The 25284-nt window shown below is 40.9% G+C and overlaps 3 protein-coding genes across 4 annotated transcripts; all 3 read right to left on the reverse strand.

Moving 5' to 3' along the window:
* Positions 1-144: 144 nt before the first annotated feature.
* abhd11 (abhydrolase domain containing 11) lies at positions 145-7767 on the reverse strand. Of its 2 annotated transcripts, XM_055051465.1 has the most exons (7): positions 7517-7617; positions 6214-6349; positions 5744-5921; positions 4133-4303; positions 3258-3326; positions 2365-2546; positions 145-1728 (listed from the first exon to the last, which is right to left on the reverse strand). In XM_055051465.1, the coding sequence occupies exons 2-7, from the start codon at positions 6330-6332 to the stop codon at positions 1593-1595; spliced, it is 855 nt and encodes a 284-aa protein (XP_054907440.1). In that variant the 5' UTR covers positions 6333-6349; positions 7517-7617; the 3' UTR covers positions 145-1592. The 2 variants fall into 2 exon arrangements, with proteins under 2 accessions (XP_054907440.1, XP_054907439.1); XM_055051464.1 differs by lacking the exon at positions 3258-3326 and having other exon boundaries at positions 5744-5917; positions 7517-7767.
* Positions 7768-18421: 10654 nt separating this feature from the next.
* On the reverse strand, positions 18422-19804 carry LOC129373545 (claudin-3-like). The gene has a single exon (XM_055051538.1). It carries the CDS (start codon positions 19718-19720, stop codon positions 19076-19078), a length of 645 nt encoding a protein of 214 aa, XP_054907513.1. The 5' UTR covers positions 19721-19804; the 3' UTR covers positions 18422-19075.
* Positions 19805-22683: 2879 nt separating this feature from the next.
* cldn3d (claudin 3d) lies at positions 22684-24349 on the reverse strand. The gene has a single exon (XM_055051537.1). It carries the CDS (start codon positions 24139-24141, stop codon positions 23470-23472), a length of 672 nt encoding a protein of 223 aa, XP_054907512.1. The 5' UTR covers positions 24142-24349; the 3' UTR covers positions 22684-23469.
* Between the last annotated feature and the right edge of the window lie 935 nt (positions 24350-25284).

Raw genomic sequence — 25284 nt, forward strand, 5'->3', positions numbered from 1 at the left:
CAGCAGATATTAAATATGTTGGCATAAAAATATAACCAGAGCTCTCAGAGGGGTTGTTTTTATAACAAATTAACCGACTAGCATCAAACATTCTCAATGAACCACAAAGTTACGTAACGGGCCAAAGTTTGGTCCAAAACCTCCTCAAATACAGTTTTTATTTTACCGCAGTGCTGCTTTAACTCACATCCACAAACACAGAAAACACTTCCTTCACAATCCTGACATAAATACAGCGGCTCTCGCAACTCTGCACATAACCTACTTATTTTGAATTTAATGCAACTTTTGTTTGATGTAACAATCAAGTATTAATATGTGAATCACTTTTTGACTGAATTTCAGCATTTAGTTTTCTATCAATTACAGTAAAACTGGTGAACCTGAAGTCAAGTTAAGCTCATTTCTATCCATTAGCCTAAAAAGATTCCTGTCTGAAGGCGACGTTAAGAGAAAAATACATATTATATGAAAAGCATGACACTAGGAAGACAGTCTGAAATAATCAGAACATTTTGCAATTCAAAAACAATTGATGCAAAGCTAAACGAGTTTATAAATCGGAAATGAAGGACTGGCAGAGGCAACGGACTGGGAGATTTCCACTATTCGCTGTTTCCTCTGTTTGTCTTGGACTTTAAAAAAAAGAAAAAAAGTGCATTTTATGAATGAAACTTTGGTTTAAAGAAATAAAAATTAATTTCAGGGCTACAATTTAATAAGATAGGTTGGCACAAAGCAGCACTAAAACTATGGTGAAACATGGCAGTGGCAGCATCATGGCATGGGGTTACTTCTCTTCATATTGAAGAAATTCTGAACATCAGTGAGTTTTGGGCTGTGGAGGATGTCAAATATGGTTAAGTCAAGACGGGAGGTTGCGACCAAAAGCTGAAATTAAATCAAAAAGTGCTTCAATTGTTTGACTTTCTCTGTAACCAATGTCCATTTGTGTCCCGATAAATGTTTAAAATGATTTATTACACTGCAAAAACAATATTTTACCAAGTATTTCGGTCTAGCTCCTACTGCAAAAATCATAGTTCAATTGAAATAAGACAAACTGACTTAGAAGTAACTTAGCAAGATATAGGAGTTTGTTTTGAGTCAATTATTTCATAACAACGATGAAAAATGTTAAGGAATATAATAAGATATTTTCCCCACAAGTAGAGGTCGTACTTTTTCCATCAATAATGAATTTTTTACTTAAAACAAGCCCAAACATACTTGGTCAGATTTTGTGTTTCTGCAGCGCATCCTTTCATGGCTTTCTAAATGAGGTGTGTAACTTTTGCGATCGACTGTATACGAACATAAAGACAGTGCAGTGCAAATGACAGTTTCTTTGGATTAGTACATTACCTCCAAAAACAACCCCATGATGTTAAACGGATCTATAAACAGGTCAACTGAAACGTATCTACAAGCTGGATAATCTTCAACCACTAAATTAAATCAAAATCCTCAACAGCAAAACCACTAATGGCTTTAAAAATAAGAACTGACTGCTGCAAAACAGAGCGGGTTTGGTCCTGTTATGGCGAATATTAGGATCGCAGTAGAAAGTCTGCAGGCGCGGCCGCAGGCGGCTAAGACTGGAGGAAGGAGATGATGGAGCTGATGAAGTCCAGAGGCTTGTCAGCGTGAATCCAGTGGCTCGCGTCTGGGATGTACTGGATGTCGGCGTTGGGGAACAACCTTTGGATCTCTGGGTAATCGTCGGAGCTGAAAGGAAAGTAAATAAGGAGCAATCAGTTTGACTAACAACTTCAGTTTCACACTATTTAAAGTTTAGCAAAGTTAAAGTGTTACAGTTTCAAAACTACAAAAATGTTCATTTATGAGTGTAAATAAACCCAAATTAAGCTCCTTATTTGTTTGTATCCCCTTTATTGTTACTACTTTGTTTTATTAATATAATCTATGATTGATTTTATTGATTTGATGCTTTTATTTTGATAGGGCAACTTCTGCCATATTTATTATCACAGTTTAACAGTGTTGTTCTTAACAGCCCCCACTGATAGAGCCACAAGATATTTTGTAAAATGTTTATACAACCATTTAAAAAATACATATTTTTAATTTTAAATTGATCATTTTGTTTTTACTTTTATGGCTTTTGTTAGTTTGTAATCAGATATAGTAGCAAAAGGATTATCTTGAATAAATTAAAATGAGAAATTAGCTAAATTGATCAAAGTTTGTAAATGCAGAACAGATTTCTCCAACTGCTGTGCAATAAAAACTTCTCTAATAACGAACCAGAGCAACATGCGAACACCATGTTACGACAGCATAAAATCAAATGTCTCTTTTCAAGCCTCATCGTCGTCTGAATGTTTCTGTGATGTTTTCTACCTGATGTAAGCAGAACTGGCTCCGCCCAGAAACAGCGTTGGCCCCTCGTAGACGGTGTCCAGTTTGGGGAAACTCATGATTTCCTCCAGGTGAGCTGCGATGGCCTCCAGGTTGACCCTCCAGGCGTAATGTCCGTTCTCCTCCACCAGGTTGGTCAGCAGGAACTGACGCACAGAGTGCTCCTGTTCAGGAACAAAGGGAGGAAGTTACGTTTTATTGTGAGAGGGGACAAAATAAAGACTTTTACTCACTCAGATTCAGCCTTTCTTAGACTTGTTTTGAAAGAACATCCTGTTCTAATGACTTAAAATAAATTTATTTAGTCGACCCCAAAAGAAGCTGAGAACTAGATTTCTTTCTTTTAAGGAAGAAAATGCAAAATCTACGACGGTGTACGAGAGAAACCTCTGACCTTTGGAAAGTAATCTCAGACATTTTCTAGAAAAAACAAAACATCATTTACTGGGAACAAAAATTAGATTTTTAGATTAGTATCAGACATTTTCTACAAAATAACTCTAGGCAAAAGAATTGAATTGAACATTGAAAATTTTATTTTGAATTTTTTTTTGAGAAAATGTCCAAGTTTTCTAAAATAAGATTAATCACAAAGCTCTAGATCTCCCACAATACAAGTTTTGCATTCTTTATGTATCTTGTATGCAGATGAAAACTAATAAACAAATATTGACTGCACAAAATAGTAATAAATAACGGTATGGTTGTCGCTTAACTGCACGTCTAATTAAAGATTTTCCTCAATAATAAAATTCTGAAGTTCATCAACTAACACAAAACAAGGTTTTAAAAAAGCAACTGGACTTCAGTTCTTGCATTAAGTTGCTTTGTTTTTAAACCTCTCTCGGTTTTTCCTTCATCGGAGTGAAACTTACCTGTGACTCGTGTAACCTGCCTGACTCTCCCTCTCTCTCTGCCTCCAGCTCTGTTTCCTGCTCGTTTGCCTAACAACAGCATGACGAAATAACTTCATAAAAACTTCAGACATTTGTGTTCTGGAAGACGTTAATCGCTTCCCTTTCAAAATACAAATTTCTTCTTACATACTTGCCCTCTTCCTGCACTGAAAAATGATCAGATTTTACTTTTTACATTTTTTTCTGCTGCATTTACTGTCATGGCCGGCTAATAAGAAACACAAACACACCGCATGTTGCAAGCACAGTAGGAGGGAAGAAGCATAAATTCCTTAAATTGAAGTTATTACGCAAAGCAGTATTAAATTAACTGTATTAGTTAGTTTAAAGGGGGAGTATTATGTAAAATAAAATGTTGGGTAACACTTTATTTGAAGGGGTGTGAATGAGACTAACATGAATGTCATTAGGTTAATAATGCATAGAATACTCAATTTTGCATTATTGGGTATATAATCATATTTTAATGCAAAGTTTCATTAAAATTTGAGTTAAAAGTCAATTAAAAGTGTCGTTATTTGACAAATGACACTTCATAAACAGTCGTGAAGACCTTCATGCTTATGACAGCATCACGTCAGTTTTATGCAAACACCTTCAAATAAAGTGTTACCAAATGTTGTAAACCTCAAAAATTTTACAAAATAAATAAATAAACAAATACAGTGGTATTAAATAAATTAGAATATAGCAAAGCTTAAGCAGGTGTTAAACACTCTTATGAATGAAACAATAAATCTGCAGTTTTTCCAGGATTGTCGCCTGTGGGATGAACATGATCAATCCTGAACGCTGTTGGAGTGAAATGAAAGTAAAGAAGCGGCGGTTCTGACCTTCACTAAACTCCGCAGCTGATCCTCAGCCATCCGCCTGGCGGTGGAGCGAGGGATGTCGGTGGAGATCTTCATCTCCTGCATGGCCTGGATGTAGTAGCGGAAGTTGGTGCGCGTGGTGGTCTGGGCCGGGCTGATGTCCACCACCACCAGCCGCTCCACCAAACTGGGCTGCAAACAACAACAAGAAAGGCTGAGGCTGGCAGCTGTGGAGAAGCCTGTCGCGATTAAAATCAACTTTATCATTTCCATTCTGATGATTAATATTTGTTTAGACATTATAATCTATTTTATTTGTAGTTTTGTCGGTTGTGTCTTTAATTTATTCTTTTTGGTTCTCGTGTTTTATTCTAACGTGAATTGTTTGTTGCAAAACTCTAATTTATTGGTCTTTCAAAAGGAAAACTTGAATTATTTATAACATCGAAAATGGTCTCGAAACAACAATATTATTGTTTATCGCAAAAATTACTGGGACAAAATTTTTTATTGTGACAAGCCTGGCTGGGAGTGAAAACAAGAATTTCAGCTTTGAAGGACTTGATTAGAAGTTTAAAATAATAACGTCTAAGTTGTAGGAAGTGATTATCATAGTGAATAAATAAGTTAACAAGCAAATGAGTAACGTAAATGTAATTAAGAGATCAAGTCAGTAAAGTAGGTTAAGTAAGGAAAGGAATTAACTTCATTTATCACTGTTAACAAATTGAACTAAAAAATAGTTGTTTTTAAGAAACTTTAAAACAACTATGTTTCTAAATAAAAAGATGAAGATTAAAAGTGAAACCAGAATCAAACTGAAGGTCCAGGGCCCAAATCTGACCCGCCATGACGTCTATGTGGCCCAGAGGGACATGTTAATAGAAAGTTGAAAATAACCGTTGAATGCTGAAATAATATTTTATCAAAGAAATTAAAACAATTTTCAAGGGAAGAGAATTTGGGCCACAGAAAAAACAAAGTCAGAATTTCTTTTCAGAATTCTGACTTTTTTGTCTCAGAATATTATTCTGATTTTAGTCTTTTAAAATGAAAAGCCAGAATTGCGAGAAACAAAGTCAAAATTCTTAGAATGAAAAGTAAAAAGTCCGAGACAAAGGAATTCTGAGAAAAGTCAAAATTCTGAGAAAAATTCTCAGAATTCTGACCTTTGACTTCACACGACTAAAGCAAGGATTCTTGGACTTTTCCGTGGCCATTATCTTGTTCTGTTGTTTTCGCATGTATTCTGTAAATTACATGAATGTTTGGTTTTATTTAACTTTAAGAAGGACTTAAAGTTAAATAAGAGGTTTATTAAGGACATTCATAATCTAGATATGGCCCAAATTAAAAATGCCTCACAAGCTCACTGTAAGCTAAAACTGACCACACTGTTGGCAGATGTGATTCTGAAATGAGACGCCCCGGAAGTAATGATTAAAAAAAGAGATGCCAGGTAATTCAAGTGCTGTAACCCAAATTAAATATTCAATTTCATTTACATGTGAACTTTGCTGTGTCATTATGTCATGTTAAAAACGAGCCAGTGCCTGAATCCTCCCTGACCTAAAAGGTCGGTGTAGATGGCAGCGTCGCCTCGTCACACGCTGACCTTTAGGGGTCGCCCACCTGTGTCAGAGCGGTTGTCATGGCGGTCTTCCCGCCCATGCTGTGGCCGATGAGGACGCACTTCTCGATGTGCAGCTGGCCGAGGAGATGCTTCAAATCGGCGGCCATCGCTTCATAGGTCAGGTCCGGGGTGTGAGGGCTGTTACCGTGGTTACGGGCATCTACAGTCAACACCTGACTGGACAAAGGACAGGTAAGACACTTGGAATGGGGGAAAAGGAGGCAACAGAGCGAATTTTCTCAGCCCGGAAGCCCTGACGTCACAAGCAAAAGAGGTGTTGTGCCAAACGTGTTCAAGTTGAGCCAAGCAGGTGTCATTTATCAGCCGAGAGGCGTATCAAATGACAGCACACGTCCAATTTCTCTAAAAAGAGCTATTGACGAGCGGCTGAGGACAAACGCAAGCGCACAATGACGAACTGTTCCAGACGTAACAACAGACGGGTGTGAAGTCTTCATCAACGCGTTACCTTTCGGCCTGTGCGCTGCACCAAGGACTTGGCGATTGAGTGGAAGTTGGATTTACTGCCGAAGAGGCCGTGGAGAAACACCAGGGGAGTGCTCTCTCCCTTTCCGTCGAACACGTCATAACTCAAGCTGACAGGACTGAGGGGGAGAAAAACACATTCAAGTTGAGGAGGGTTGATAAATTATCAGTAGTCACAGATTTTGATGACAAAAACAATCTGAGTATCTAGAATGTGCCGTTTAAACAGAGCGCCACAAGATGTTATGCAATGCTATTTTCCAATAAATACATAATCTTTAAGTAAATCACTTTGCTTCCATCTGCTGGTGCAGCACAGATATTCACATCATTGACCTTTATTGTTAAAATTACTGTTGTGATGATCAAATAGCACAAGATCAGAGCATTTCTACATGACAGTGGCAAATTTATTTCAAAAGTTAAGGAAGTTATTACTAACCCAGCCTAATTTTCTTTTAATAATACAGATAGAACTCATGTTTTTGTCAAACATTCAGTGATAATAAATTATCTGCCTAGCTATGTGAAACCATATTATTTTTACTCAGTATCTCCCAGCATGTCTAACAGGAACCCTGCTGTCACTTAAAACAAATATCTCCAAGAATGCAACATAAAAAAATGTCAGTGCTGATTTTTTTTTAGTTCTAGTCTGTTTAAAAAGGAGCTACTCATATATATAAATATGGAATATTTATTTTATATATTTTCTTTCTACAACCAAGAGATAATTGATAAACGTCTAATATGAAAATCACTCAGATCATCCACAGGCCAAAACATGCAGATAAAGCAAGAATCTTAAAATGTACTCAAAATCTTTCAGATAAACGAACAAAATATAGATTATGGTTGTATTGATTTGTAAGGCACATATACTAAGAGTATGGAGGATAAAATTATAATGTTTACATTAAAAGTGTTTGAAATCCTGTAATGTAGCTGAGATGCTAACTTGGTGTTCATGTGGATTAGCGTTTAGATTTCAGGTCATATTTTCAGAAATTCTCATTTAATCCAGTTTTGCCACCAGCTTTAGATCTGAAGCTGCTTTATGAAAAACAAATTCTGCTTAAATTAGCTAAAATGTATGAATGATGTTTAAAACAGTTAAAGCTTTGAAGGCATCACAAGGTGACAGGCTACCGGTTCGATAAGGGAGCGGTTTTAATCCACAGCAACACCAACATCGCGCCATAATTTCCACTCAGAAACACGGCGGTACCAGAACCGAGCCAGGGCTGGTGGAGGACACCTGTTAGCCGGGAAGCTAGCGGGGATACCTGGACGAGCTGGCTGTCCGGACCGGGGTCGCCGCATCCACCTGTCCGACGAACAAACGGCAGGACGGCCGGATGCTCAGCAGTCCTCTGTGAACCAGGCGACACAAAGCAATCATGGCAGCATAGGTTCGGTTACTGAACGGTCCACAAACAACATGTGCCTCTGAGAGCGGCCGCAGTGACAGCACAGAGCCGGGGAGCGAGCATTCAGAGCGGCCCCGGAGGTCGACGCCAGAGAGAACACCCCCAGTCCGTCAACAGCTGATGGTGCGTGATGACGTAGGAGGGGGGACGTTTTACCCTGGGCTCAGTCTGTCAGGCACGGAGTTTGTTCCATTGAGATACATCGATGGTTTCTGCAGTTCAAATTCAGTTACATTTAACTGAATTTGAACTGCCTAGAGGCAGTTTAAATGTTGTTGTAAGTCATATTATTTGTCAAGCTTCTTTAAAGTATTGTTTGAAGAGGCTGATAGCTGTGAACAGGCAGGAGCTCCTGGAGCAGTCTGTATCACATCAAAATTGAAGACGCCTCTGACAGAGGTTGGTGTTTTACAATGAAAATCTCATGAATACGGAGCTCTGGGTGGTTGATTTAATCTAAAATCAGTCTGTCGTCCAGATGAATATGGAGGTATTTATACACTGAAAAAAAAATCTTACCAAGTGTTTATGTTCTTTTTAGTGAAAATATATCAGCACAATTGAAAGAAGACATAAATAATTACAAGTAACTTTTCTCCTGGTTTTAGAGAAACCAGAAATTCACCTCCAAATCCTGTATTGTGATCTCTGGGAAATCTACAAAAGGTTAAAACGCTGGTTAAATCAGCAGCTTGGACTCTCATCTTTGCTTTTCTCAATAGCTCAATAATTGTTGTTGTTAATTATAGTCATATTTTATATTGTAATCATATCTTTCATATATATTAAGTTTAGAAGTTATCGTTCCATTAAGATTTCTTATATAAAAATATATGTAGAATTAAATACAGCAAAATTATTCTGGGAAAGGTGGGAATTTATATCTTTGAAATGGAAAATGTCAATGAATCGTAGTTATAATTTGAATTGTTGATCTTAAGTTGAATTTATGTCATATTAAGAAGTCTTTAATTTTCTAAATATTTAAAAACTGCCTGGTTTTTCCATGACATTAGTTTACCATGGAGCCTGTTGGCGTATTTAAACCACTAGGTGACACTATAGTTTCATATTAATCTGCTGCACCAGAGCATGCGCCTCACTGGAAGAAGACAAAGATTGGAATTGCATTTTCACCTATTTTTCTGTATTCAGATTCATTTAATTCATCCGTGAAGCCTATTTGTTTATTCTGCAAGCCTGGTTGTCACATTAAGACCATAAAAAGCAAAGTGATCAGTCTAAAGTGACTGAGAGGGTGGCCTGTGCTGCTGCGACCAAACATTTGTTGCTATAGGAGACATGTCTTCAGGGATGGAGCATGCTGTGAATTGTCACCATGGGGATGATGTGGGCCTGAACAAGGTGTCAAATCTCACCGAGCGACGAAAAAGGAAGGACAACATCCTGCTTATTGCTCAAATATTTACTATTAAAGAGTTTCAAAGCAAAATAAATATTTTGTATTTACTATCTGTCTGATCAGTAGTAAATACAAACATTTTCCTGCATCTGAGTTAGCTTAGCAATCTAAATGCAATATGAATCCCTTCGAGTTAAGAAAAAGTCAGAATCACCTCCAGTAGGGATCGTTTTGATCAATGGGTATCAGGACCCTGCAAAGCCATTTTCTGTGATGCTAGATTTATTTATTTATTGTCATATTCATTAAAAACAGAAGATATTTAAATAAATCTTCTCTGCATTTGATCATATCCAGTTGTAAATCTTCTTTAACTCAACAAGCCTGAACTAGATATTTGTGTGCTGAATGGATTATTTAAAACCCAATTTAAGATTTATCAAACCTTTACTCTCGTACTGAAAGCACAGAAAGTGGAGCACTTCATATTGGCCTTAATGCCACCTTTAACAACAGGCTGATTGAATGTCAACTAAACTGTTCTGAAAAATCATTTCTGAAATCTTTATGGAAACCAAAACTTGGGGCTGAAATTTCATCTTGGTTTTCTGAACCCATCATTGCTTATTGTCTCGTCTTGTAAGTCGATCTTATGGTTTGATCTTATGGCAACTCATAAGTTAGTGCTTAATCTTTTTTTATAGCTTACAGGATGTATATCATTACTGTATGTATATATGTAGGCAGGATGTTAACTAATTAAGTCATAAAGTACAGTGCAAAACTGCATAAGAATATCTAACATGATCATGATTAGGATCAACTGCAGCTGAAAGCTCTGCCATAAAATCAAAGGTTATCAACAATCTAATGGAAAGGAAGCAACAAAAGATGGCTATCAGATACAGAGAGGCTGAAAAATTGTTCATAAACTGAGAAGCTTTCTACATTTTAACATGCCAAAAAACAACATGTCTGTGAAGGACAAGGGGGAAAATACTTAATGCATCTAAAACAAGCTGTCAAACTCACTTTCGTTTTGGGCCATGTCAAAAATCTGAATGTTCTTAAAGGGCCGGTTGTGGCAGAAAATATTGACAAAACCCATTAAACTGTCATTGTATCAATAAAAAGCTGTTCCTCCACGATTTTGCATTTTTTTTTTTGTGACTTCTGAAATCAAAATTGCACATTTTGTGGTGCCGTTTTAAAGTGTTATGACATTTGCACTATGATGTTAAATGTGACTGTTTATTACTTGCCGTATAAATTACAAACTACAAGTAAGGCTGTGGCAGCAGTTACTTAAAATCAATATTTTTTAACAATTTTAGAAAATTTGCAGCAAAATCAGAAAAAATATGAAGACTTGATGATTTTGTGGGAATTTTGCAGATTTCAATCGGGAGAGACTCAGATGAGAATGAAAGCGATTAGAAAAGTTAGTTAAGTCTTTGGCGCTCGGGCCCTGGCTAGGACATCAGCTGACGCGATAAGCTCGGATGAGCATTCCTGATGCTGATAGGAATGACATCCCCCCAAAAAGGGAGGCTGAGGCCGGGGCCGAGGCCGGAAGTGGGAAAGTAGAGAAAACGGGATGAGCTAAGCTAACTCAGGATTACAGGCTGGGACCATGTGAAGCTTTTAGATGAAGGCCAGTGAGGGGACACCACGGGGCGTAGAATGGCCTGTTGATTCATCTACCGGGAACTGGTAGATGAAGGCCAGCTAGGAACGAGGAGGGCGCAGGTTGCTGCTAGATAAGAGGCGGCAGAGGGCACGGCAGCGTGAGGGAAGATAAAATGCTGGTGGATGAAGGCCAGCTAGGGAAAGCCAGCTAATGAAAGCGATTAGAAAAGTTAATTAAGTCTTTGGCGCTCGGGCCCCGGCTAAGGACATCAGGCTGACGCGATAAGCTCGGATGAGCATTCCTGATGCTGATAGGAATGACGTCCCCCCCCAAAAAGGGAGGCTGAGGCCGGGGCCGAGGCCGGAAGTGGGAAAGTAGAGAAAACGGGATGAGCTAAGCTAACTCAGGATTACAGGCTGGGACCATGTGAAGCTTTTAGATGAAGGCCAGTGAGGGGACACCACGGGGCGTAGAATGGCCCGTTGATTCATCTGCCGGGAACTGGTAGATGAAGGCCAGCTAGGAACGAGGAGGGCGCAGGTTGCTGCTAGATAAAAGGCGGCAGAGGGCACGGCAGTGTGAGGGAAGATAAAATGCTGGTGGATGAAGGCCAGCTAGGGATGTTGCGCAGCTAGAAATGATAAAATGCTTGGAAGTAGAAGGCCAGCCGGGGACGTTACATGTGAGGGATGATAAAATGCTGGTAGATGAAGGCCAGCTGGGGATGTTGCGTGCGAGAGATGATGGGGAACTGGTAGATGAAGGCCAGCTGGGGATGTTGCATGCGAGGGATGATGGAGAGCTGGTAGATGAAGGCCGGCTGAGGATGTTGCGTGCGAGGGATGATGGAGAGCTGATAGATGAAGGCCAGCTGGGGATATTGCGTGCGAGGGATGATGGGGAACTGGTAGATGAAGGCCAGCTGGGGATGTTGCGAGCGAGGGGTGATGGAGAGCAGGTAGATGAAGGCCGGCTGGGGATGTTGCGTGCGAGGGATGATGGGGAGCTGGTAGATGAAGGCCAGCTGGGGATGTTGCGTGCGAGGGGTGATGGAGAGCAGGTAGATGAAGGCCGGCTGGGGATGTTGCGTGCGAGGGATGATGGGGAGCTGGTAGATGAAGGCCAGCTGGGGATGTTGCGTGCGAGGGATGATGGGGAGCTGGTAGATGAAGGCCAGCTGGGGATGTTGCGTGCGAGGATGATGGGAGCTGGTAGATGAAGGCCAGCTGGGGATGTTGCGTGCGAGGGATGATGGGGAGCTGGTAGATGAAGGCCAGCTGGGGATGTGCGTAGCGAGAAACGATAAAGTGCCAGAACGCTGAGAGATGAAGGTCAGCTGAGAACGCAGCAGAACAAAGGATGATAGAACGCTGGGAGATGAAGGACAGCAGAGAACGCAGCAGAACCAGAGATAATAGATCACTGGAAAATGAAGGCAATCCGAGAACGCGGCAGGACGAGGAATGATAGAACGCTGGTAAATGAAAGCCAGCCGAGAACACAGCAGAACGAGGATGAGAGAACGCTGGTAGATGAAGGCCAGCCGAGAATGCAGCAGGGCGAGGAATGAGAGAACGCTGGGAGATGAAGGCCAGCCGAGAACGCAGCAGAACGAGGGATGATGGAGAGCTGGTAGATGAAGGCCAGCTGGGGATGTTGCGTGCGAGGGATGATGGAGAGCTGGTAGATGAAGGCCAGCTGGGGATGTTGCGTGCGAGGGATGATGGGGAGCCGGTAGGTGAAGGCCAGCTGGGGATGTTGCGTAGCGAGGGATGATGGGGAGCTGGTAGATGAAGGTCAGCCGGGATGTGCGTAGCGAGAAATGATAAAGTGCCAGAACGCTGAGAGATGAAGGTCAGCTGAGAATGCAGCAGTACAAGGGATGATAGAACGCTGGGAGATGAAGGACAGCAGAGAATGCAGCAGAACCAGAGATAATAAATCACTGGAAAATGAAGGCAAGCCGAGAACGCGGCAGGACGAGGAATGAGAGAACGCTGGGAGATGAAGGCCAGCCGAGAACGCAGCAGAATGAGGGATGATGGAAAGCTGGTAGATGAAGGCCGGCCGAGAATGCAGCAGGCGAGGAATAGAGAACTGGGAGATGAAGGCCAGCCGAGAACGCAGCAGACGAGGGATGATGGAACACTGGTAGATGAAGGACAGCTGAGAACGCAGCAGAACGAGGGATGATGAAAGCTGGTAGAGAAGGCCGGCCAAAACGTAGCAGAACGAGAGATAGAGATCACTGGAAATGAAGGCCAGCCGAGAACGAACGACGAGGATGATAGAACGCTGGTAGATGAAACAGCCGAGAACGCAGCAGAACGAGGGATGATGAAAGCTGGTAGAGAAGGCCAGCCAAGAACGTAGCAGAACGAGGAAGAGAGAACGCTGGTGGATGAAGGCCAGCCGAGAATGCAGCAGAACGAGGATGAGAGAACGCTGGTGGATGAAGGCCAGCCGAGAAAGCAGGACGAGGAATGAGAGAACGCTGGAGATGAAGGCCAGCTGAGAACGCAGCAGATCGAGGGATGATAGAATGCCGGGAGATGAAGAACAGCAGAGAACGCAGCAGAACGAGAGATATTAGATCACTGGAAAATGAAGGCAAGCCGAGAACGCGGCCGGACGAGGAATGATAGAACACTGGTAGATGAAAGGGAGCCGAGAACGCGGCAGCAGAACGGGATTGATGGAAAGCTGGTAGAGAAGGCCACCAAGTACGTAGCAGAACGAGGAATGAGAGAACGCTGGTGGATGAAAACCAGCTGAGAATACAGCAGGACGAGGAATGAGAGAACGCTGGTGGATGAAAACCAGCCGAGAATACAGCAGGACGAGGAATGAGAGAACGCTGGGAAATGAAGGCCAGCTGAGAATGCAGCAGAACGAGGGATGATAGAATGCCGGGAGATGAAGAACAGCTGAGAACGCAGCAGAACGAGAGATAGTAGATCACGGAAAATGAAGGCAAGCCGAGAACGCGGCCAGACGAGGAATGATAGAACGCTGGTAGATGAAAGCAAGCCGAGAACGCGGCGGAACGAGGGGTGATGGAAAGCTGGTAGAGAAGGCCAGCCGAGAATGCAGCAGGACGAGGAATGATAGAATGTTGGTAGAAGAGAGCCAGCTAAGAATTAGTATAGGTGGTAGGGGATATCATGCCCCCATAAGAGACAGCTGAGGTCAGAGCTGAAGCTGGAATTAGAGCCAGAGAAAGTGAGAAGAGATCGAAGCCGGTAACTCGGGGCATATAGGCAAAGACTTAAGTAAGTGAGAAGCAGCAATAGAGCGATGAGAGGTTGTGGGAAAAGCTAGCTGAAGTGATGGAGAGGCTAAAGAAGTTTTAGCTAGAGGAAAGAGGCCGGCTGAGCGATACTTAAGATGACGAGAAGTGGATACAAAAGCAACTGCCTAGAAAGAGGGAAGATGGTTGCCTGCTACTGGACATGAGGTAATAGGGCTGGGATTAGACGCACGAGGTTACGGATAGAGTAGGTGGGCGGGAGAAGAGACCGTTCTGGAATGGGCCCAACAAGAAGGGTGTGAAGAACGAAAGGGGGGAAATAAAATATATATAAATGAAAACATGTATAACATTGGCAGGTGAGAGCATGCATTTGCATGAGGTTGACCAACCACCACCAGTAATGCGCAGTGCTTTAAAAGGCACTGAGAGAAGTAACGACTGGTTAAACATGATCCAGAGGGCTTAGGGACGACAGATAGATTCTAACTTCGATGTGCAGGAAGGAGGGGCTTGGCACAACAGGAACCGAAAAAAAAAAAAAAATATAGATATATATACATGAAAGCTAAGGCTAGAATAGGTGAGAATGGGAACTGAAAAATAGGGAATACCATTACGATGCATGACAAGGGGCTGAGATGGAAGTAGATGGTGTAGGCTAGAGTTGGAATGGACTGAACAAAGAGAAATACCTTAGCGGCAAGACGTTGAAACAATTAGGGCCGCAACTGTGGAGAAGATGAGTTGATCGATGCCATTTTGTGACATGGGGTGGATGAGGAGATTTGGCGCAATGGTTCAGGCATGACAGTTTGATGGAGAGAGACGATGAGGGATGCTTGTAGAAATTATCTCTTGGGAAAGCAGGTTACAGGAGTGGAAAAGATGTAAATACTGAGCAAGCTACAGAATAAGCTGCGGAAACCAGGAAATGAAATATCACTTCCGTCTCTTCTGCTTGCTGCGATTAAGAGTTTGTGCACGGAGGTCCGGTGTGGGGGCTATAAGTTCAAAGTAATCTATGAGGCTTGACTACGGAAGGAAAGGGGGGGTGGAGGGGGTTAGGAGGGGGAGGGGGAGCAGGAGGTCCTGTGTGTTCAAAGTAATCTATGAGGCTTGACGACGGAAGGAAACGGGGCTACTACGGAGTGGGGACGCTGTGGAATTAGGTGATCTACCTGGCTCTCGCTAGGCGTGATGCTAATATTATTGGGATGTTTAAGCGTTCATACAGGCAAAAGTCCTAAAGCATCAAAACGCAGCCATACGAATAAAACCCGCTAGATCGGGAAGGGATGGATTAAATGGACGATTCGCGTTCTTAGCATTTCAAAACATGAGAAGATACGTCTCACCCCGGAAGCCCGAGGAGGGCGCGGCATGATGACTCCGATGGGAGCGGCTGGTGTGCGGCTGATGAGCGGCTGGGAGCGATTGATGAGCGGCTGTGAGCAGCTGATGAGCGGCTGGTGTGCGGCTGATGAGCGGCTGGTGTGCGGCTGGAGAGCGGCTGAGGGCGGCTGATGAGCGGCTGGGAGCGGCTGATGAGCGGCTGGAGAGCGGCTGAGGGCGGCTGATGAGCGGCTGGGAGCGGCTGATGAGCGGCTGGTGTGCGACTGATGAGCGCAGACTCGGGAGCGTCTGATGGGGAAGGAAGGGTCGAGGACACGGCAAAGCAGCTGTACGCAAGGAATCACCAAGAAAGGGATCCGCTGGGATGGTTTGCTGGGAAGCTGGGACGTGCGACTGAACGTGTTGAGCGCAGCAGCGAAACGGGAGGCACTTTGGATGGACGACCTTATGAACTGAGGCGTGGTCGGTGATTGGCTGCGACATGGCTAAGTCTAGCGATGATAGGTCGTCAGTAATTAGCGGGAAGCGCCTACTGAAAGCTGCGGGTGGGGCTAAAGAGTCTTCCAGATTGAATTTACGCCTAGGCTTCATTTGTGAAAAACCTGAAGGATTCATTTATGTAATCTGGAGCGTAGAGGTCCTCATAGAAAACTACGGCGGGCCAGATTTGGCCCCCAGGCCTGGAGTTTGACACATGTGATCGAAAACATAAAGAGGAGACAACCCAGAAGGTCAGGACTAAATAAGTCCAAAATGAAAATAAGTCCGAAATATTTATAAAAACTTGAAAATGTATGTTTGCTCCTCATCCAAACTGAGTGATCTGAACTATTTTGAACACAAGGTCAAAATTTACATCCCAAATTGTAGCTTTGACAGGTGGATCTACAAAGTATCAATGCAAGCTGCACTTTTAAAAAAAAATTAAAATCATTTTTCCTTTGCATTACTTTGTAATTTTTAAGCATCTTCTGATGAATTTCCAACACTTTGTCATAACACAACATGTTTAAAGTGCAACATAATTACACCTGCTGCTGATAGTTTATTACAACATTTCTGTCCATCAGCGGATCGCTGATGTTTTGCTCCATCTGTATCAGGAAAATATCGGGCTTCAGCCAATAATCTTGTTTGTGTCGCCTGTTGAGATCACCTCTTTCTCTACTTCTGTTTCCATCTTTGTTCGATGGAAAAAGAAGTAGACATGCAAATGTGACATTTGAGAGAATTTTGTCCTATTGTCATGCTGCTCTTCCTCTTTCTTTATCTCCAGATGAAGGTCATGCTGAGAAGAAAAAACAAGTTGCATAAGGAAGTACAAAGCAGTGTGAAAATACAAAATGGATTCAGATTAATGCGTGTTAAAAAAGACAATGATCATTGCAACTTATTCACAGTTTGGTCAAATTCCACTTTGTGACCCGGCTCAGTCAGATTACAGCAGTATCCTGTGTATTATTTGTCTGCATTTTGTGTGTGTCTGCATATTTCCTTTAGATAAAGTTGTAAAAGTTGGTGATACAGATGACATGAGATACTAACATGGACCCGAGGTATCGCCTGACTGTCAGCAGGTTTATCTGAACCTAATTCTCGCTGTGATGAAAGAAAAAAAATAAATCATACATCCGTTTTCTACACCTGCTTATGGTGCCACGGTCATCTCAGAAAGAAAAAAAAAAGAAGTTTCAAATGTGAAGATAAATATCAACGAGGACGCATCTCAAATATTTTTCCTTACTGCTGCTTTTGAATATTTTATTATGCTTTTAAAATTTATCATCTAGCAGCTTAGAAGCTCCAGTGAAACTGGTAGTCAACACGGAGATTCTGCTTGCTGCAAGTTTTTCCACCTGCATCACCTAATGAAGATAACCTTTAGATTTTTCTACTTCTGCTCTGCTACTTCTCCTCTGCTGATCTAATTTCTAATGTGGATCATTTCACTTAAAAATAAAAACCCTCTACTTTCCACTAAGAAAGTGATCAACCTAACGGGAAAAAGGTGATTTTTAATTATTAAAAAAAAAAAAAAATAGGAGTACTATAGCTAAAACGAAACAAAACTTTTGTGAAAAAAGGTCAGAAATATCTGCAGTGACTAGAAATGATTCACCGTTTTATTCCCTTTGCTCATGTTCCAAAAGTTTCAACAAACCTTGAAGTTGTTCTCACGCTTTGCTTCAGTTGTCTTTATTTGTAAAATCTTGTGAATGTAAAATATGTTTTATCATTTAACATTTTAAACTAAGTACCAGTACCTTGTATTCAAACTCATCTACTGGGATCTTATGTGACTTATTAAACACAAAGTGGCGTATAATTGCTCAGGGGAAGAAAAATGGGACATAGTTAACATTTTTATAAATGGAAATCTGAAACGTGTGGAGTGCATTCGTTTTTCTTGATGAAATCTGGTGTGTAACCATCTTTCACTGAAATTTCAGTCACAACTTTTCAATGATTAGTTCTGGAAAAATGGAGAGATCAGTTAAAATGATCGGTTTCTCTGAATTTACTTTTTATAGGTTCAGTAAAGTTAACATTGTTGTTTTATTCTGTCTGTGAAATCTGATGCAAAGATTTTGTGTTTATTTGCAGAAAATGAGAAAAGGTCCAAATAAGAAAGATGCAGCGCTTTCAGTGGTGTGACTTTTTTTACACCGCTATAATATAATATAAATTAAAACTGCAGTCCTCAACTGTATTTTGTAGCACAATCTAATAGCATCTGTAAACTTTTAAACTGTTTTCCTGTCATAAAACTTAATTTTAAAGGGATTAGGATGCATTTTAGCTGCCTTTCATCGCCTTCTTGTCTTTATGTTCCAATGTTTGATGCCTGAAACATGTTCCGACACGTTTGTTGTTACAAACATGATGCAGGATGACAGTAGCGATATCACAGACCAACTGAAAACTTTGCTGCTCGCTAAACAAAGAAATCCAGCTCAACCTCCGTCCTGAGCTGTTTTCAAAATCCACAAGATGATTTTCCTGTAGGCTTCATGCTCTCTAAAGATGGTCGCACACTTTCTTTTAACAAAAAAAAGACTTTTATTGAAATGTTAACAAGGTTATATTTATTTCTAAATATATGTTCCACAACAATAAGTGTAAAATTTGTCAATTTTACATAAAAAAATTAGGAAACAAAAAAACTCAAGAAATGTTTATTTGACCTGTGTAAATAAGACTAAATTCAAAATACAAGTTGCAATGTTACAGTGAAATCTTAAAAAAAGAAAAAAAGAAATAGAAAATAGATTTTTTTTAAGCACGATGAAACTAAAAACACTGATAAAATGAATATCAGTGATCCATTTTTGGTTTCAGTCTCGGCTGAAACCCTCTTAAGCAAATATCACATGCAAAAAGCACACAGACGCGCACAAGGAACAATCACGCAAACAAATCCATGTAAAACGAGAACCAGCTCTTCCTTGTCACTGTCGGAGACATGACACACAATGTTTAAACAGCAAGTTTCAGTGTAACACGACACTGCGCCGCCGGTGATCTCCTTCACAAGCAGGGAACAGGTGTGAATGTCTGTTTTAGAGCATCAGACAGAGTAGTGAATATTTTTACCCAGAACGATATTTAGCAGAAAAACAGGCTCCTATTCTAATCAATAAACCAAAAGGATGTAAATTAACATTTTGTCCAAAAGGACGGGAGAAAGATCAATATCAGTACAAAATCTTCATGTCGGAGTCTTTAGAGGGGCTCGCCCTGTGATTTTTAGACAGCTGAACACATCCACACAACACAGAACTATAACTAACAGTTTCCCGGACAGGTCCTGGCAGTTCAGACGTAATCTTTTTTGTCGTACCCTCCAGCACTGATGCTGCGTGGGGCAGAGTACGCCATCCGAGGTGCCTTGTAATTGTCTTTGGGCGGACAGCGGCTGCACAGCATGGCCCCTCCAATCAGGCACAGGGCGGCTGAACCCCAACCAATGTAGAGCGAAGCCCCAATCTCTCTTTTCTGAGAGTCGACCAACATGGGGTTATAGAATTCCAGGATGATTACGTGGGCAGACCAAGACACCGGGACCAGCACCAAAATGCCAGCGAGAACAAAGAAAATCCCAGAGATGATCATCACTTTGGCCTTTCCCACCTCGTCTTCGATGCAGTTGGTGCACTTGGCTCCGACGATGGAGATCATGACTCCCAGCACTCCGAGAATGATGGCGATGATCGTCAACGCTCTGGAGGCCTGGAGGTCCTGAGACAAAGCTAGCATGGAGTCATACATCTTGCACTGCATCTGACCTGTGCTCTGGGTGACGCAGTTCATCCACAAGCCCTCCCAGATGATCTGAGAAGTGATGATGTTGGCACCGATGAAGGCTGACACCCTCCACATTGGGAGAGCACACGTCACCATCGCAAGAATCAGCCCCAGGAATCCCAGGGCAATGCCCACAATCTCCAAACCCATCGACATGTTTGCAGAATCTTCTCAGAGTTTTTCAGGGAACAAAGACTCTTTGTTGTTGAGCTGGAGCGGAGCACCTGTGATGCAGCTGATGGATGCTGCCACAGAAACCAGATCCTTTATACCTCATGGGAGTTAAGAGGAGTGGCAATGATGTCAACAGGAGGCTGTCTTCACATACAGAAAAATAAAACAACCCCCACCCGGTAATAGTGAGCAAAGTAGAGGAGAGAAAGGATGGAGGCAGGGTGTGACTTAGTGATGTGGTTATGGGATGGGCGCTGGTGAAACGACTTCCAGGAACAATCCACTCTTTATTACCTATTACACCTTTATTCTCCAAGGAACCACGTATATATTCTTATGGATGATTAAACTGAGATCTGTACAGAGTACACAGAATAAGTTAGTCAAAGAAGAGCAACTTATGCAGACATTCAACTGAAAGAAAGGCTACACTATGTAAACAGAAAAAAACATAACTTAAATTCTTATTAACTTGTTCAACATGCTCCGATGTTCATCTTAAACATCGGAGCACTGCTTTCTATATTTTAATGAAGAACAAGTAGAAAGCAGGAAGTGTTTAATTAAGGAGTTTTCATTAAGTTTTTACAACATACTAAGATTTATTACTAAGTTAATTACAAGTTAATGTATCTCAGTTAATTTAATGAAAACAAACATTTTGAAGCAATGAGTTTAAATATATTTTTATAAGTGAAGAGAATTAATTTAGCACAGTAAACATTGCTATTATGTCATTACGACTTATTCAATACAATCAAGTTCAACTTAAAGACACTAACATTTTTAAGTTTGGATTTCTCTGGAGGCAACGAGTTCACATCTTCTTTTAAAGATAAACTCCACTTATGTTTTACAGTGCATATCCTTTGTGATAAATAAAGAGAGAAAAATATTTCTCTCGTGATGAAACACAGTTTCTTCAAACCGGTAGCATCGACAGCAAGATGCGATCTCAAAGCTCTGCCTCGAACTGGAATAACTGCACCAAGAACAAATAAGAGCCAAAGGAAAACAGTTCCTTAAAGACACCTTTAGCATACAGGGAGCAGATCTTCTCAGTATTGGTTAAACTCTAACCCAACATCTGACAAAGGAAAAAAAACTGTGCAAACATGACATCTGAGCAGATCTTAAAAACGTTCTCACTCTCTAATTCTGTGAATATGTGTGAATATATGTGCACTTCGCACATTAAATGGCATTATTGTCAGAAATATTGAATTCTCACAATATTGTTATAACTCAATATTCTCACAATATCCCAACTGGCTAACTGGTGTCACGCAGTTAGGAAAAAAAAACTATCAAATTAGTTACTTAAGGAAAATAAAGTCAATGTTTTGACTATTAAAATACACTAAACAACCTCAGGACCAGCTTTCTAAGAGCAGAGCCAAAATAAGATCCAAAGACAAATGAGCCCAACAGACAGACTGTTTGTAGTTTCATCATGAATATGTTTATGTGAAAATATGGTTAAAATGACAAAGAGCATCAGCCTGTTGGTTAATGTCAGCGCCAGTGTTGAATAATAAATAAAACTGGTTTTACACCAGTTTATCAACTAATAGAGAGTAAAACACATGCTAATGCTAACTCTAACTATAAAGTACTAGTATATAATGTACTTTTATCATAAACATGTAGCGCTTTGCAGGATATTGAAAAGTGTTTAAAACTTCCTTCAACGTTAATAAATGGTAATTTTGGAACAAGTTTGACATTTGCTTCAATGTTCCAACTAGTTTGAATAGTTTCTGCTGACAGAGTTTCCCTGAAAGCTGCCAGATGTTTGTTCTGTGTTGCTGAGAACCAGAAAACTGTTGAAGAGATGGCGTCCTCATCAAGTCAAATCATTTGACTATTCAAATCCAAAAGTAGTTGATATCTGTAGTTCGGTCAGAAAGAACATCACCACGTTGATTTCACACACGCTTCGGGCGTTAACTGCCCAATGAATGGCCATTATTAGCGGCTATCAGCCCCACCGAGAGGCTTCAGGCTGAGCCTCCTACTAGGTAAATATACATTTATCTGCTATTTGTATCGCTGATGACACTGCAATATTTACTGTCTCTTCGGAAATGATGTAAAGCCAGCTCGTTCTGCAAAATGGCGCCCTCCTTTACAAGCCCCTTTCAAAAATAAAAGCAGTTAACTTCATATAATTGTATTTGTAAATCAAACAATGTAAACTTAACAGTACTAGAAGAAGTTTCCATTTCTTTTTTAAAGGATTGTTTCAGCTCTAGTGTTTGACAGTGAAGTGATAAGAAAGCGGATTGTCTCGCGATTTGTCTCTATTTGGTTAAAATGTTTTATTTTCCTATATGTTTATATATAACTGCAAATAATCCAAAATTGGAGAGCAGTAGGAGAATGTATAAGAGTGAAGGGCTGTTGCCACCGATTTGGGTTCCCCATGCTGTGTGTAATCCTTTAGATTGCACTGCTGTTTAAACCAAATCATTTTAAAATCAGGACAGATGTACCATGGATTATTTCTCATGTCTGTGTTGCTTTCATATTTTTTATGTTTTTATTTACATGTTAACTTCCAATGTTTTTTTTTGTCAACAGTAAAAACAATTTTTGTTCAGACTGGGAAAAATTCCAGTTTTTCTGTGTCAGTATATGAGTACAGCAGCCTAACTAAGCCTCTCAAACTATGATTTCCAGCAAAAGGAAAGTTTTAAATCTTTAATTACTTCCTAGAACTGAAAGATTTTCTTCCAGTTCTTCTGTGGAGCCTCCAGGAATCACTACTAAATCTGAAAACAAAGTGCTCTGTTTGGGATTAGAAAACAATCAAATCTCTGATAATTGTTAGTAGATCAGAAACCTCAGCATGTGATTATGTGAAAAACATGTGAACTTTATGTATTTTTCCCCATACAATGCATAAAACCCCCATTAAAAACAAAGCAAAAAGTCTTACCAAGTATTTTTTGTCTATTTTTTAGTGGACATATGACACATATCACATCATTATGTCTAAAAATTTAACATAGAAAAGGCTTCAATGATGTTTCACTGTAAAAATAATTCACAGCTTTATTTCCTTTGAGTTATTTTAAATCATCAAGTAGATCTAAATACAAAGTAGTTTCATTTGTATTGACTTTTTTCAAAAAGTTTATATACAGAAAAATGAAGGAAAATGTGACAATGTTGAACAAAAATTATGTTAAACAAATGTCAAGTACATTAGTTTCAACTATTAAAAGTCACAACACATGAAAAGTAAAACAGAACTGCAATGGAGATTAAAAACGTGGAATAAAGCACATTTAAAGCAAACCAAATAGATTTCCACAAGACTTCCCACAGAGTCCACTCCGCCATTTTGACCTGCTTTCTTTTCCTTCGGCTGTGACGCAGCTCCTGTTTCTGGTTTGCAAGTCCATCAAGAAAAATCTAAACATGAGTATTTGTTCCAGTTACAGTGTAATTATATACCATCAGCACATTTCCAGTGCAATGAAACATCTTAAGAACAGATATAATAGATAAAAAATATAATTTTTTTGGAGAAGTTGATATGTAAACAACTATCTTTCTAGAGTATAAAAAACATGTATGAATATTTTTGGTTCCAATTTAAAACAAGATGAGATCTGTGTTTTTTTTTTCCCACTTTTTCCATGATGTTAAACATAAATTTCCAGAAAATGCATAAATAATGGTTGGGATTGTGTCTCAACCCTCTCTTGACACCTTGGCTCTGTTTAGACATAGTCTCTTCTGGTGTAGGAGCTTTGGGCCGTTGATCTCGGAGCGGCGGAGTACGCTGCACGGCTGTGAGGCGCTACGGTGTACCTTAGTGGCTTCTCTTCCTGTGGGGGGCAACTGCAGCAGAGGAGGGCACCGCCGATCAGGAGCAGGGCTGCAGCCGCCCATCCCAGGTACAACGCTGCTCCGATCTCCATCTTTTGCCCAGACGGGATGATTGGGCTGTAGAACTCCGTGACGATGGTGTGTGCAGACCAGGAAACGGGCACAATCTGCGCCAGTGCCGACGCGATGAACGCCGCGCCTGAGGACACCATCACCCTGGCTTTGGAGGCCTCCTCCTCGATGCAGTTGGTGCACTTGGCTCCCACCATGGAGATGAGGAGCGCCACGACGCCCAGGATGATGGTGATGATGGTGAGGGCCCTGGCGGCTTGCAGGTCTTGAGGGAGGGCCAGCATAGAGTCGTACACCTTGCACTGCATCTGGCCGGTGCTCTGAAACACACAACTCATCCACAGACCCTCCCAGTACACCTGAGCGGTGACGATGTTGGAGCCGATGAAGGCAGAGACCCTCCACATGGGCAGAGCGCAGCTGACGATGCTCAGCAGCCAGCCCACCACTGACAGGCCGATGCCAGCCAGCTCAAGTCCAAATGACCCCATTCTTTGCCTTTTCACACGTCCTTTTCAACTCCTGAGGTCCGATTTCTCTTCTTTCCAATCTTCCTCTGAGATTTCTTTTGAAGTTCCACTTTAATCCGTCTTGGTGGCTTTTTGTCCAACAGGTTTCTGTTTCTCAAAATTTTTCTCCAACAGCTCAACCAAGAAATGCTTAACGACAGTCTGTCTGTTCAGACAAGGAACTGCTGTTTGCTGGGTCATAAGCTTATTTTATCAAGCTGACCTGTCCCTCCTACAGCAGATGACTTCACTGGTCAAACCAAGCCAATCAGGGGCCTTCTGGGCCTAAAGGGCCTCCTTTATCGCCTGGGAGTGTTGGCACTGTTTTTCAGTACTTTCTTAGATGAACCTCTCAATGGTTTAACCTTTTGCCCGTGGTAGCACTGGGCGTGTCTGTTTTATTGTTGCCTCTAGGTAATAAATGACCAGACTGAAGCTTTTTATGTGCCTGACAGGAGACATTTAGCAACTGTTTTGGATGCACAAACATCCAAAACAATCTTTATGAACTATGTGAATGTTTGACGTGTTGGTATCAGTTTGAAAAGGGAGACAGGAGGGTAAATATTAAATCCCATTTTATCATCCGCTGTTGTCTTTCAGTTTTTATTTTGAGTTTTTGGATCTAAATCAGATTTTTATTGCCTTGTCAAGATGTCACAATAGTCTCTTGGTTAAACCTGCACCTGTAGTTAATGGCAAACTACCAGCATCTAAAAATATTTTTTATGGTTTAACTCTGGTTTCTGGGTTCAACATTTATCCTCTTTAACCGTAAAAGAAGAATAAACAGAAAATATCTTTGATAAGTTATGGGCTAAATGACCTGAATTGCTGTTTCACACCCAAACTTAAACATTGCATTTTAGAGATATTTTAAACTCTCTGACAAATTAATATAATTTCAGGCTTCAATTTGATCCAAATTTGAACCAATCAGTTTTATAAAACATGACAGATGCAAATCTATGACACCAATAAGAATTAGCGACCATTTGCAAGTAGAAACATTTATTTGAGCCATAAGTTTCTGAAGTAACTTATGGTGATCTACATTTAATTCAGACCTGCATTCAACCCAAATTTAAAACTAAAACACCCTGTGTACCTCTTATTTGTACCCCA

The sequence above is a fragment of the Poeciliopsis prolifica genome, unplaced genomic scaffold (assembly GCF_027474105.1).
Source record: "Poeciliopsis prolifica strain line A6 unplaced genomic scaffold, Auburn_PproV2 SCAFFOLD033, whole genome shotgun sequence".
In the NCBI taxonomy this organism is placed as follows: domain Eukaryota; kingdom Metazoa; phylum Chordata; class Actinopteri; order Cyprinodontiformes; family Poeciliidae; genus Poeciliopsis; species Poeciliopsis prolifica.